The 13,658-nt window shown below is 39.6% G+C and overlaps 2 protein-coding genes across 3 annotated transcripts in view; one reads left to right on the top strand and one right to left on the bottom strand.

The window, feature by feature from the left end:
- The window catches only part of LOC138042820 (uncharacterized), a 12,993-nt gene extending 7,583 nt beyond the window's left edge, over positions 1-5,410 (bottom strand). Inside the window, exons 1-4 of the mRNA XM_068888841.1 lie at positions 5,394-5,410; positions 3,457-4,588; positions 2,782-3,001; positions 689-1,144 (exon numbers count right to left, since the gene is read on the bottom strand). Coding sequence (XP_068744942.1) covers positions 689-1,144; positions 2,782-3,001; positions 3,457-4,488 — 1,708 coding nt within the window. The 5' untranslated portion in view covers positions 4,489-4,588; positions 5,394-5,410. The remainder of the gene's footprint in view (positions 1-688; positions 1,145-2,781; positions 3,002-3,456; positions 4,589-5,393) is intronic.
- Positions 3,974-9,875, top strand: LOC138042822 (A-kinase-interacting protein 1-like). Of its 2 annotated transcripts, XM_068888844.1 has the most exons (6): positions 3,974-4,097; positions 4,778-4,909; positions 5,543-5,671; positions 5,832-5,912; positions 7,783-7,887; positions 8,566-9,875. In XM_068888844.1, the coding sequence occupies exons 2-6, from the start codon at positions 4,898-4,900 to the stop codon at positions 8,707-8,709; spliced, it is 471 nt and encodes a 156-aa protein (XP_068744945.1). In that variant the 5' UTR covers positions 3,974-4,097; positions 4,778-4,897; the 3' UTR covers positions 8,710-9,875. The 2 variants fall into 2 exon arrangements, with proteins under 2 accessions (XP_068744945.1, XP_068744944.1); XM_068888843.1 differs by lacking the exon at positions 3,974-4,097 and having other exon boundaries at positions 4,611-4,909.
- The last annotated feature ends 3,783 nt before the right edge of the window (positions 9,876-13,658 follow it).

Raw genomic sequence — 13,658 nt, 5'->3', positions numbered from 1 at the left:
TAGGCTTCTAAGGTGATATCTGGAGGTCAGTCTGAATCAAGCAATATTTGTTGATCCACCTGCTGTATCATACCTTAAAAACAAGGAATAAGTAGGACAAGCTGGCTTTGCAGAATGCTGACTTTCTCTGGTTGTTTTAGTTAAAATAAGACTCCAGGTGACAGGATGAAAAAACATCTTGGTGGGCTGCAGCTAGAGATTCTCCATGCAATGTACACATTAAAAACACTTGTATTTTTTCCTGGGAATTAATATGCAAGTCCAGAAAACTCTATGGATCCCTGACTGAAGAGTGTGAAGCCCCATTTTAATGGAGATTAATACAGTCATACAGTTGACTTTCATTAGCCTGCAAAACAGGCGGATTGGCGGGGCCAGTGCGATTCATGCACGGGTGCGAAGCGCGAGGATCTGCCTGTTCTGCAGGCTACAGTAACTTTCATTCATGTGATTTCTTTTGAAGCATACACTTATGTGTATGCCTTCTTCCTGCACTTTGGACTTGATAATCCAAAACAAAATTATTGACAAAGAGAGAGGACTCATCCAGAGTCCCAAGAACTTTGACCACTTGGAATTAAGAACACCCCAGTTAACAAAATTAGACAGGCCTTCTTAGTTGGAGCAAGAAATGATTATTTAAAAAAATTGCCCAGTGTGAAGACATGTTTTTGGTCAGGACACTTACCAAGATCTTCAGTTCCCACACCAACATCAAAAGTTTCAGGTTCTGGTTTTGTATTTGTTACATTTAATTCATCATCTGTAGCTGATAAATCATCCTCAATTTCTTCTGTCTCGTCAAACTTCAATTTCTCAAGCAAATGTTTGTTTTGTTCAAGCTGTGCTTTTATTTTGTTGCTTAGGGCTTCTTTATGATTGTTCTCAGGTGTGGCTTGTTTGGAATGTCTTGGTGGACTGAATGGTCGATGCCAAGTTGTGTGAAGAGGAGGTGTTTTTCCTTGGTAAGGTGGAATTGATGTGTCTGTGGCTAACCGGATTTTTCTCCGCTGGGACTCTGGCAGCTGAAGTTCTGTCACTATGCGATCAAATACAGTAAGTGGGATTCTCACGGCTACCCCTGGTGATAGCTTTTCAGTTCTGCCATTATAAAATGCTACAAGAAGTTCGCCTCCTTCATAACCTGTCAACAAAGAATTACATGATTTTCACTTGGGAGTCTAGGACACTCTATTATTATTGTTTAGCAAAAATAAAGACAGACAAAACTGGGAGGTGTGATTTTTGTAAAAAGATTCCATGCACTTGAATGGTACAATACATAAAACACAGAACGTTCAGCTGCTACAGTGTAGCCGCATACTTTAACCATCAAATCTTGCTGACCTGCCCATCACACCAAGTTGTATGATTATACATTGTATCTTGAATAGTGCCATTTTCCTACGCCTTCAACAAGTGCAAGAGAGTTGCAAGAGAGTTGCATTTGAGTTGCAGTTTTTTGAACAACCTACAAGCGTGTTTCGACCAAATCGGTCTTGAACCCAATACATTTGTTTTTTTATTGGGTGATTTTAATGGCCATTACGACCCGGGAAATCCTTCAGCGTGCAGTGATTTTGGCTCTTTGCTCTATCATTGGTTGGAATGTAATAATCTTTCTCAGATAATTAATGAATCAACTAGAATAACAGAATCTGGTGAGACTATCCTTGATTTGATAATTACTAATTCGCCGGGTTTCTTTGTTAACTCGGGAACCTTCAGCCTGCCTGCTAATTGTGATCATTGTTTTATTTTTGTCCTGTAATGGAGTATGCAGATGTTACCTGGAGCAGTTGTACTGATACTGAGAGTGATCTTCTCGAGCATGTGCAATACGAGGCGGCCAAAGTGGTTACTGGTGCTATAAAAGGAACTAGCAGGCAACGCCTGCTTGAGGAACTAGGTTGGGAAAGTATGAAAACTAGGAGAATTATTCATAGAATAGTTTTATTTTATAAGATTGTAAACAACTATAGTCCAGCTTTCCTTTTTGATTTGCTACCATCTCAAGTTTTTCAAAGAACACATTATTCCTTGCGTTCTTCTATTCATTTTTCAGTTTTTGCTACTCGTACTGAACATTTCAGAAATTCTTTTTTCCCATCCGCTATTGCTTTATGGAACCAACTCAGTACAGAAATACGAAATATTGAGTCTATAGGGTCTTTTAAAAAAGAATTGAAAATTTATTTCAATATAGTGCCAATAATAATATCCTGTTTGACTTTTCAATAGATAGATATTCCTCGGTATTACACACTCGCCTGCGACTTGATGTATGTGCACTTAATTATTATTTGTTTAGAATAGGTAAAAAAGTTTCTCCAGCCTGTCTTTGTGGAGCCGATCATGAGACTGTTAAACAATATTTGATCAAATGCCCGTTTTATGCTGCCGTAAGATCTCACCTGCTCACCTGTGCTGCGACTCTTTTTGCTGAAAGGTGGTCAAATATTTCCGATTCAACGTTATTGAATAGTTTTTTAAATGGTTCATCTCTTTTGACATTAGATAAGAACAAGGAATTCTTTTTTCAAGTGCAAAGATTTATTATTGAAAGTAAGTGTTTCAAGAAAGGTGATTAACACTTTTGACCTCTTTTCAGCATTTTCATTTTCGTAATTGTCTGGCTCTTATGCATTCTTTATTGATGTAAAATTTATTTAGAAGTGTGACCCCTAGATGAGCAAAGTGTATGCTCTTGAGGCAAACTTCTTTAAATAAATGTTTAAATAAAAAATAAAAAAAAATGCAAGAGAGAATGCAAGTGATTACCTTTGGTCTGGACATCCCTGCGGTCAACTCCATCTAGGACACTTCCCGGTCCATAACGTCCATCATCTTGCCAAGGAGCAAGCACTTTGTCTCCAATACACACATGGTGTCTAACTGCATCTTTATAGGCAATCATATCAAAAAGTGCAACTTCCTGTAGATGTGGCTTGCGAAGGGCCAGGCATTGATCAAATTCAACAACAAAGGTACCATTTTCTCCCTAAATGTAGAGCACAGAAACTCTTAATTAGCAATGCTAGAGTAGTAGCATCCAAAAATTTTTAGTCATCCAAGATCTGTTTTTTTTTTAATTGAGGAAAGCAGTGAAGGGAGGGGGTCAGAGGGTCCCACCTCTGGCCCTACTACTGTTAAGGTCCATAATAAAAAAAAAGCGAATGGAACTATACTTCAATATTAATAAACATTGAGAGTAAATCAGTGGAGAGTTTCAAATTTTAACGTTCTTCCAAATCCATCCATTCTTCACCATCACCCATATTTCAACAATAATTCACTGCACTGCACTGCACTGCACTGGACTGCACTATCTGGTCAACCTGGAACCCCTGGTTTTTCTTCTGCTCTCTTCACAGTACATGAACAAGAGAAACCACGAGAGCCAGGTTAGTAAAGTGTGCCTGTTTAGAACAAATTATGGAAAAACTGTTGCTATACCTGTTCTTTGACTGTTGCCATATAAAAAAGACCATCAGAATCTTTTCGTGCCAACACCTTCATGCCCTTCATTATGCTAGCTGCGACAGGAACATTGCTCTTGTTGAAAGGCTGTTCACCATTTTTCGTCGACAGCCCACTGGATGCCAGCACAGCATCAGCATATTGCAAGACTTTTGACGTGCCCCTTTCCTGGTTGTACTTATTCCATGAAACGTATGGAATAGGTACAGATCCATGAGGGGCCTTAAGGATAGTGACTGAACCCTCGGGATCATATACCCTTGGGAAATGGTCATACACCCTCGGTACAAATCCGGATGCTGGGGGTGCAGATGTTGGACGTTCGAGGAAAGTGTTGGAGCTGCTCAATCCCGTCGCGAGGTTTGGAGATAAGAGTTCGCCATCGTAATGGCGCGTGAATTCAGTTTTTTGGTTGAATATAGGAGACACTTTCTGAATTCTTCCATAGAGTGTTAAGCTCACAATGTGAAATGATCCCTTGGTGATTTTTGCCAGATCTTCGAGAAATTCCTTGGCTGCGGGATCAGAGTGTGTTCCCGTGAGATACAGGGCGTGTATAGGTCTTCCTTTATGAAGACGACGAACGTTCTCCAGTATGACCGCAGGAGTTTGATCGGGTAAGCCATCGGTTACTAAATATATCGCGTCCATGCCTTCATCCTCGTAGGCTTCGATCAAAGCTTCCATTGTGTTTGTTGATGTTCCGCAAGTGAGTTTATGGATCCATTCGCTGGCAATACTGACCGTGCGAGGTGTACAAGAGACTAGTCGGTCAGCCCACTTATTCACTTCTTCGTTGAATTCAATGATGTTGAACATGGTGTCTCGGCCGGAAATCGCACGCGCGAAAAGTATCTCCAGCAAATGTTCCTTGACCACATCCAGACTGTGATACATGGATCCCGAAGTGTCAAGTAGGAAAACAACGTTCTTCTCGTAAACATTTCCGAAGATTGTTGGCCTTCCACGGAGTGGAACAACGTGTTCCCCATAAGAAGGGCTAACCATGTTGAAATCGAACGTTTGATCAATGGCAGTGTTTTTCGATTCAGCGCGTGCCGTGCTTGTTTTGTTGCCATGCAGTTTCTAGGGCGCATATGGATAACCGCTGACATATAACATGAAGAGAAAAAAAATTGTAACACAGCCCGACTTTCTAAACTTTTAAAACCAAACGAAACCGCAACATCGATTGAAAATCCAAAGTTACAATATTAACATGATGAGTGTTTGAAAGTCTTCTTTTCTATTTTTCTTTTTCTTTTTTCCTTTACTTTACTCACCCCTCCCTTCCAAGGGGATAGTTTGACCTTGCGCGGTTTTGCGCGTTGTGTAACCTGTACGGCGCGTACATCAGACGAAACACAGCAACGGAAAGGAAGAAAAATTTCACGCGGAGCAAGAAGTTTCCCGTACGATGCCCTCAAAGGTCAGTGAGTCGTGTTATACTTTTATACTGTAGTACTTTAAGTGATACATTTGCAAACCGTTTCAGCTATCTCGCATTTCTGTTTAGCGTCAGAGTTTTAGTTCTAGTTTTTAGTGACTCCTTCGGTAACGCAATTTTGACTTAAGTTAAGCTTACATATCTGCTGAGAACATAGAAAAAACAAAAAAATCAAAATAATTTTATCCCGGCTTAAGATAGATTTCATGTACAAACGAAAACCAATCTTCTCACTTGATTGCTTTTTTGCTTTTTTAATGCTAGTACTGTTGCTTTTGGAGAATATAATTAAGACTTGTATTCAAATTGAACAAACAGTTCCTACCTATTTTCTCCATTTTATATTACCTGGGAAATGAAATTTCAGTGATCATAGCCTTCAACCTTTTTTGGCCAAGGATACGACTAGACTCCCTAACCTCCCTTGTAGAGTCTGCTGCTAATTACTGTTTTACTGTCTAAATACCTTCCAAATCCCACTATGGCCTGAAAACTGCTTTCAGAGTGGGAAAAATTGTCAAGCTGCCGCAGCACATCAACCAAGACTGTGTCAGAAGCTTTGGAAACATCTGTTGAATAATGATTATTTTGCAACTTGTGGTTTGTGTATTTCAGGATGAAGATAGTTGGTTGCATTGTACTTTGTGTAGATCAGGAAGACAGGGGGTGTCCACTCTAAATAAGGCTTTGCTGAGGAAAGTTGAGTGGCCACCACAGAGAAACACTTCATTACACTCCATGGAGGTATTTAATCTGCGGTATAGTTTATCAAATTCAGTGGTGCTTTTCTCTTGTGTTGACCACAACAAGGAGAGGTACGTCTCATACTTATTTTTATCAGGGTTTGAGTTTTGGCGTTGAATTAAAAGGAGAGTTTATTGTTGGAATGTTTTTAACTTCACAGGAACCAAAAGTTTACACCACCATAGAAGATGCCTTTGACACAGTGTTACAATATATGAATGTTACCAGTAGGCAATGCAAGGTAAGCTTCTGAATTGAGCTACCTGGTAGTGGTAAGGGCTGGTTATTTGCTGGTATTAAAAACCGCAGTCCACTCAGTGCCTTAAAACACACATTCCAAGTCATTTCTCTTCGCCAATCATTAGTATTTTATTTGGGATGTTCCGCATTGACAAAAACATTGTTGAGATGACAAATGTGTAAGTATAAACAATTTTATGACAAATTTAATGATTGAATTGTTTGTGGAAATTTTCAACTGTGGTGGAATTTCCTCAAGTGGGTAATAAGTTGGTTGAGCATCAGACTGCTGTGTGGGAGGTCACAGGATAAAAAATCCGGCCAGACCTAAACTCAGGGTATTGATATAACTTAGGAGAAAGTGCTGCCTCAGTAATGACATCTGCACATGGCTACACTCTCTAGTCTTCTGGGATAAGGATGATAAACCATCGTTCCTGTCTCACAACCCTTCGTTAGAATAATTACATAGGTGATTATTGAAAATTCTCTGCACTGATTGGTTGCAAAATGGCCACAAGATGTTTTGTCGGGGTGACAGACGAAGAATTTGACCCATTGACTCCCAGGGGCTCCCCATTGACGAGTAAAATCGTCTGGCGTTAGACAGAGCTTAACCGTAGGCCGGTTTAGGCCGGTTTGGGTGTCAAAGGGTGAATAATATTGTGTTACCGAAAATGGATATTTTTCAAATAATCACATATGTAATTTATATATACTAAAACAATTCTTCACCTCAAGCTCGGTGAATAATGTTCATAACCCTGTGGGACGTAAAAGAACCCACACACTAGTCATAAAGAGTAGGGCATGGAATTCCTGGTGTTGTGGTCTGTCCTCTGTGGTACGTCCTGGTTGGGAGGGTAAATGCTCACAGATATTAGCCACACCATGCTACTTTAAAATCCGAGGGTAAAGAAAGATATGATAATGATATATGATAACCTCTTCACAATCAGGTAGTTCTGCCTGCTACCAGGTTCTTATTTGAACTACTGTGGATGTGATCTATCTAATATTGTCACAGTACTTCAAACGTAGATGAATAAATTCAAATGCAGAGGTAACAGAAGTCCATTGCATTCCCTAAATGGCATTTCAAGGCTTTTCAGAGTAATACTGTAACTAGATTGTTGAATGTAAGTTACATGTATTCTGGTGATGTGGTAACTTGTTTGATTGAGAATTATTGAGTTTATGTTAAGAATAAACATAAGTGAAATAAGTTTAATGCAATGTTTTGGTGTTGCCATGACATAATTTTCAAGTGACTAAGAGCGCTTTCCTTTTGTCAGAACTGGCTGGTCAGACCCGTCAGTTTGCAATGAAAATGAAGGAATATTTGTATATACTTAACTGTATACTTGTATCCATCCCAAGTATTCTTCCGGAGGAGTATATGTCATCTTGAGGTCCATCCTCTAGGGGTGTTAAATTGGAAGGCATTGTAGAGACAGTCCTTCCATACTCCTGAACTGGCCGGTAGTTCTGTCAATTGGAAAGCGTTCTAAGTTATAAGAGTGAAGGGTGATAGGTTTAAATTAACATATATTATGTGCAGTGTTTTACTGAATGCTATACATGCAAAACTATTTTACTTACGTGTTAAGTACAACACTGCATATATTAATAATAATATTAACATATGCAGTGTTGTAGATTGTTTAAACCCATCACTCTTCACTTGTATAAATTACTAGTCACTTGAAGTTTTCATAGTTGCTTGAAAATGATTTCATGTAGACATCAAAACATTTGTTAAACTTTTTTCGCTTATCTTGATTTTTAAGTGTTTATCGAAATTTAATCCAGTTTGAATTATTGAATGAGTATATTGGAACTAACTTGCACAATATCATTTCCATCCTTAGCGCTATTTTAACTGCAGGGCTAAAGAGGAATGTAATGCCCAGGATGACAACCATTGCAACAGATTCCATCAACAAGATTATAACTTGGTTCCTCGGCGACACCCAGTAAGTACATTTTTTAAGCTGTCAGTTCTCTTACATCTGGTGTGCTGCAAGACAAATCCCTTTTTTAATCAACTTTCTTTGACTGTAAAATGTACACTCACACTCCGACAATGCTGAATGTCTTTAGGTCTGGGAAATAGCCCCAATTCGCTTTTATTGTCTCACTCAGATAGATCACTTGCTACGTATGATGGCCATTTTTAACATGCCATATTCTACAGTATGGCTGCCACAAAGTGTAGATTTTGTAGGATTTTAACATTCGTTTTTCACTGTGACCGGCCATGCATTTATGTTGTGCATAAATTGGCTTGGCCCAAGCCGAGCGGATACCTTCTGAGAGTGGCCTGGGTTATGAACACAAAAATAAGTTCATGATTCTGTTGATCAGCAAAGGTTCTCTTAAGCCACCATCCATCAAATTTACAGTAGCATAAGGCCTCTCTTGATTTCTGTCACATATATCTCTGTACACATGCCACTGAGGACAACACCCATTTACAGTTAGTTATCAGTACTGTTTATAAAGAAACTGGAACAATGGTGATGTTACTGTGAAACACACAAGCTCAGCTTTTTCTGCAAGTAATGCATTTTTGAGGTTGGTTTGTGTTCATCCATGGACAAATAAGGCACTTGTTTCTTTTGTTACTCTGACCTTTGAACTTTGCCTTCAAGCTTCAAAGAATGGAAGATGTGCAAGTAGAAGTAGCCCCTGGCAGTTATGCTGTGTCCGCTGGTCGATATGGTGCCCCTCGGCAACACACCCATATTGTCCGTTTGGAGCCTGGACAGACAGTGGATCTCGGTTTTTCTTTGTAAACTAAATTGTACATAAAAACTGATTTTGTAGGCTGTGTTTAGGATAATTCACTGTGTTTCAAAATACCTGCCTCTTTCGTATTCTTTTGTTTGTTCAGTGCAAACAAAAAAGAATGGGGGTCATTTGGGAATAACTGTACGGAGAGGAAAGGTATAGCAGGCTGGATTTGGAGCTGATGAAGATACAACCCAATTTTTTTATCAGTGCATTGCAATACTAGGTAGATTTGTAAATTTCTTATAGCTTTTAATTTTTATAGGTTTCTTATTGTTTTTATCATGTATTCTGCCAAACATTTGTTGCTTCAGAGACGACGCATTTACAAACTAGACGAATGGAAATTTTGAAGATTATAATTTCTTGGTCAATACAAAAATTAATTTGTAGGAGCTAATTAAATTAATGATCTGGGGAATTGTTCGAAATAGATTGCAAGGTACTGTTATGAATTAATCAGACCAAAAAAGTCGTCCTCTTCACTTTTTCTTCATTAACTGTTTACTATCAACTGGCCAGGTATGCATTGCACGTAGGGTATATGGACGTCTAAAGGGCCCAGTATGTGAAGTCTGAAATGTGATCAGGGTACTACCCTGAAGCAACTGTTGACATTTAAGACTTCAGGGCCCGGTTGTTCGAAAGCCGATTAACGCTAATCTCAGATTTAAAAATTACCAAGGAGTTTATTTCTCTACTCCCAAATATTGTACAACGCTGATATTTGGCAAAATTTTACATTAGAATAGAGGAAGTCAATCTTGAATTTACCAAAAATAACAAAAAGAAACTTGCACTGAAAAGTTGAAAAAATTAAACCAAAGTTTACGCTAATCCTGGATTAAGTTAATCGGTTTTCGAACAACCGGGCCCAGGTGGTAGGGAGGGTTTTTGTAGCCCACTGCCCTGAAACGTCTGCAGCACAATAAGGGCCGACTTAGAGCCTTGCTTTTGTGTTCTTACGGCTACTAATAATATTTTAAAAATTCCCCTTCCTCCTCCCACAAAAAAGACCTTTAGCTCCAATTTTACCCTTCATATCACTTTTTTTCATTTAGCCAATTAAGCTTCTAGTGGCACTGAGAACATTTAAGGAGGCATTAAAGGACATTATATACTGTTGTAATTTTATATGAATACATAGGGAAAGAAAATCTATTCCACAAAACTAACGTCTTTAAATTTTGTCTAAGCGATCCGGAACGATTAATCCACTCTGGGAAAGGATTTTTCGGTTCCTTTGATGCAGTATGATCCAAGTGATTTTGGATCAGTGATCCTTTCTCGGATCATCCCAAAGGAACGCACTCCTAGCCGATCGGACCGATCCTCCTTGTCTTCTTGAAACTGAGTCATTTCCCCGTTTTAGTTCCAACAGTCGTGTTCTTAAACAGCTTTTTAGTTGTATCAGGGCAGTCCATGAAAGGCCTGTAGTCATTAAATGAAGATTAGTTTACAATAGGCCTTTTGCATATATGGCGCCTAAATTTGAATAACAATACTTTGTACATGTTTAGCCTCGTACTTATGTTTCTAGACAAAGGATTTTTCACATGAATGTGAGGCTTAGGATGTACATTGCCATTTATGCGAAGGGTCTATGCCAGCGTGTACGAACTTGTATAGTTATGTTATTATATGGCAAACTCTGATTGGCTGGTCTTTGTTTTACAGAACGGACCATTGCCATGGAAACGGTCCGTTTCCGAATTTTTCTCTCTCCCGGGAAATTCAAGTTGAGCGAAACACAAAAAGCTTCAAAAAAGCGGAGTTCACTATTAAAGTGGAGAGGTGTCCGATCGCTAGAAGAAACGATGCCATATAATAAACAACTTACTATCCTCACTTGTTTGGGCCCTAGTGGGGAATATTGGCCCTCGATCATTTTTGTATGGACCTTGCTGCGCTCGGTCCGTACCGGCACGACCGCGGGACGATATTACCCAGTAGGGCACTCGCGCTCGGTTAGTAAGTACTTTTCATGAGCCGAACTTAAATCGAGTTTCGACCGACACAAATTAAGAAAACTGTATGTCTGTTGATTCAGACTTCGAACTTAATTGGCCGATCCACAGCCGTTCCTAATCCATTTCCCAGGAAACCTATTCATTTTGTCAGCGGTTTTTGAGTGAAAGGCAAAACATGATAATGGTTTATGCATTAAATTAGACACATGCATAGTTCGATTCTGAATCAAAGCCGATCTGCAGCCGTGCTAAAACCGAAATTCCCGGTTAGGCTAGGCGAAATAGCCGATCTTTATGACTGACTCAGACGCCGAACTTTTCATGTACTTCAATTTATTAAGTTCGGTTCATGAAAAGTACTGCGTCTGAATCGGGCCTAAGAGGTTATTAGTATATCACTAAAACAGTTGATAGCGTTGAAGGTGTGCTCTGATAGGCCACTCAAACGCCGAATATGTGGATTCAAGAACCAATCCTAAATATGTTTCTTTTTATTTGCAACTGTACGTATGGTGTTTCTCAAGTAAAGCCCCGATTTTAATCCTATTTTACGGACAGATGACAACTGGCGCATTTCAATAAACGATCCAGTTCAGCCGTAAAAATTACCTTTGTCACGTAGTGACGAGGGCAGTTGGTAAATGGCATCGAAAGCCTTCCTTAGTTCGAAATACAAATCCCATGTAATTTTTTCGTTTAGCCATTGCCCATTTCCATTCGTAAAGTCTGCTTACGAGCCTAGAAGGCCCATCAGGCCGGCGCTTATCTCCGGTTTCTTTCGCATGAAGCGACTAGGAGTATTTCTACTCCCCCCTGGATGGGATGCCAGTCCATCGCAGGGTTACCCCCAGCATTAAATTCGCTGGTACCCATTTATACACCTGGGTGGAGAGAGGCACCGTGGGAGTAAAGTGTCTTGCCCAAGAACACAACACAATGTCCCTGCCCAGGACCCAAACCCGGACCACTCGATCCGGAGTCGAGCGCACTAACATTAATTGACATTAATTGAGAAGAGTAGAGGTGGATTTGGAGTAAGCGAATTGTCCTGATGATGTTATGCAAGTTCTTGAATTTTTGAGATAACAGGTGATATGTGGATTGGCCTGTAATTTTTCCTGTCAGTTTGTATGCCACCTGTGAATTTCAGTTTTAATTCTTATATTTTTAAATTTATTTTCAAGCACCCCAAATTCGAAGGAAAAGTTTATCAACAGTATAACTATTAATCAAGTGAAGCTATGATCTTCGCAGTTGTGAACGCAATTTTTGCATAAAGAAGCCTGAAAAATTCAGGACTTCATCGGGGTTTGAACCCGTGACCTCGCGATACCGGTGCGACGCTCTAACCAACTGAGCTATGAAGCCACTGACGTTGGGAGCTGGTCATTTGTGGGTTCTAATGTTCCCGTGAGGAAAAGAATCAACGCAGTTCATATATGATCCATTTCATATATATCATTTCATCGTTGATAACTATTAATATTTGATAGAGTGGCCAGCAGTAGTCTCAAGTACCTTCGTATGTCAGCAGGACCTGGAGTTTTTGATGGGTTTAATTGACTTAAGTACTTTCAAACCTCCGTCAACCCTTTTTCTTAACAGGATGTTAAGGCCCGTTTAAACGGTTGTAACATTTGCTTCAACGTGCATTCAACACTTTGTTGAACCAAATGTTCGGTGCGTTTGAACAGGTCGTGCAACATTTTTTAAAGCGTAAGAAATGTTGAAAGCTTGTTGAAGCGTGTTGAATCAAGTTTAAATCGATGTAAACTTTCAATTCAACATGGATTCAACTTTTCCTTTGTTCTCGAAAATGTTGAATGGTTTTGAAGCCGTTTGAACACTCTGTTAGAACAAACGCATGCGCACATCATGCCGCAAAAGTCAATATGACGTAGTTTATCTGGACGAGAGAGATTGGTTTCTAGTTCTTAGTTCCTCGCAATCAAATTTCCCGAACTTGTTGGCGAAAGGTTGGAACCGTATGAACGGCCTGCGCAAAACTTTGTTTTTGCGTCCAACATTTGCTCAACATGAATCAGTTCAACTTTTGTCGAACGAACGTTGGTCAAATGTTGAAACCGTTTAAACGGGCCTTTAGTCTCGAGGCCCCAGTTGTTCAAACGATGGATAAACACTAGCAAAACCAATTGAGTTTATATCCAGTGGATAGTGATTTATCCGGCAGATAGCACTATCTATCCTTTGAACAACTGCGGCCTGGGGTTTTTGCGTAGCAGAGTGTTGCCTTCGTTACCTTTGTAACCAGGGTTTAACAGGCTTGGTACTATGGTGGTAAAGTAGCCATTTAACGAGTTTGTTAATTGAGCGGGCTCAATAACTCCATTGCCCGGGGTGGGTACTCCCCTTATAAGGGCTTAATTGGGACGTGCGTCCAGCCAGAGTATGTTTTTCGGGATTTTTGTCTTAAACAGGGTATCGAATTTATCATTTTTTGTCTTAATCAGGGTATCGATTTATCAATTTTTGTCTTAAGCTGGATATCGTTTCTCTAATATTGACTTCCGTTGACTTTGGCATTAATACCAGGCAAATTAAATTTCCATTAATTACACAACAAGAAAGCCACACAACTTGTAACCGCAACTTTTAATCTATTATAACAATAGCCCGGTAATCGATTGTTTATCAGTTTACAAAAAAAAGGGTTTCCTGTTACTCCCAAAAAAGCGGGCAAAAAAGGTGGGTAGTAAACTTTAATTAGCAAGAATAACTTTAATACCAAAACTACTACTGGTGATAAAATGAGTCCTTGTCTTAAACAGGGTTTCAAAAATTGGAATTCTGTCTTAAAGAGGATAGGAAAATCAGCTATATTTAGGGGTATACCATGAGGGGCCGCGCCGCACCTCCCCACCTAGGGATATATCGAGTACCGCCCCCCCCTCCGGGCTTCATTGCCACGTACCCCTTGTTTTTCAATGCTCGTCTCTCAGAACCCCTACACCTTTATAGTGTAT

The sequence above is a fragment of the Montipora capricornis genome, chromosome 3 (assembly GCF_036669925.1).
Source record: "Montipora capricornis isolate CH-2021 chromosome 3, ASM3666992v2, whole genome shotgun sequence".
In the NCBI taxonomy this organism is placed as follows: domain Eukaryota; kingdom Metazoa; phylum Cnidaria; class Anthozoa; order Scleractinia; family Acroporidae; genus Montipora; species Montipora capricornis.
This window is presented reverse-complemented; position numbering and strand designations above follow the sequence as displayed.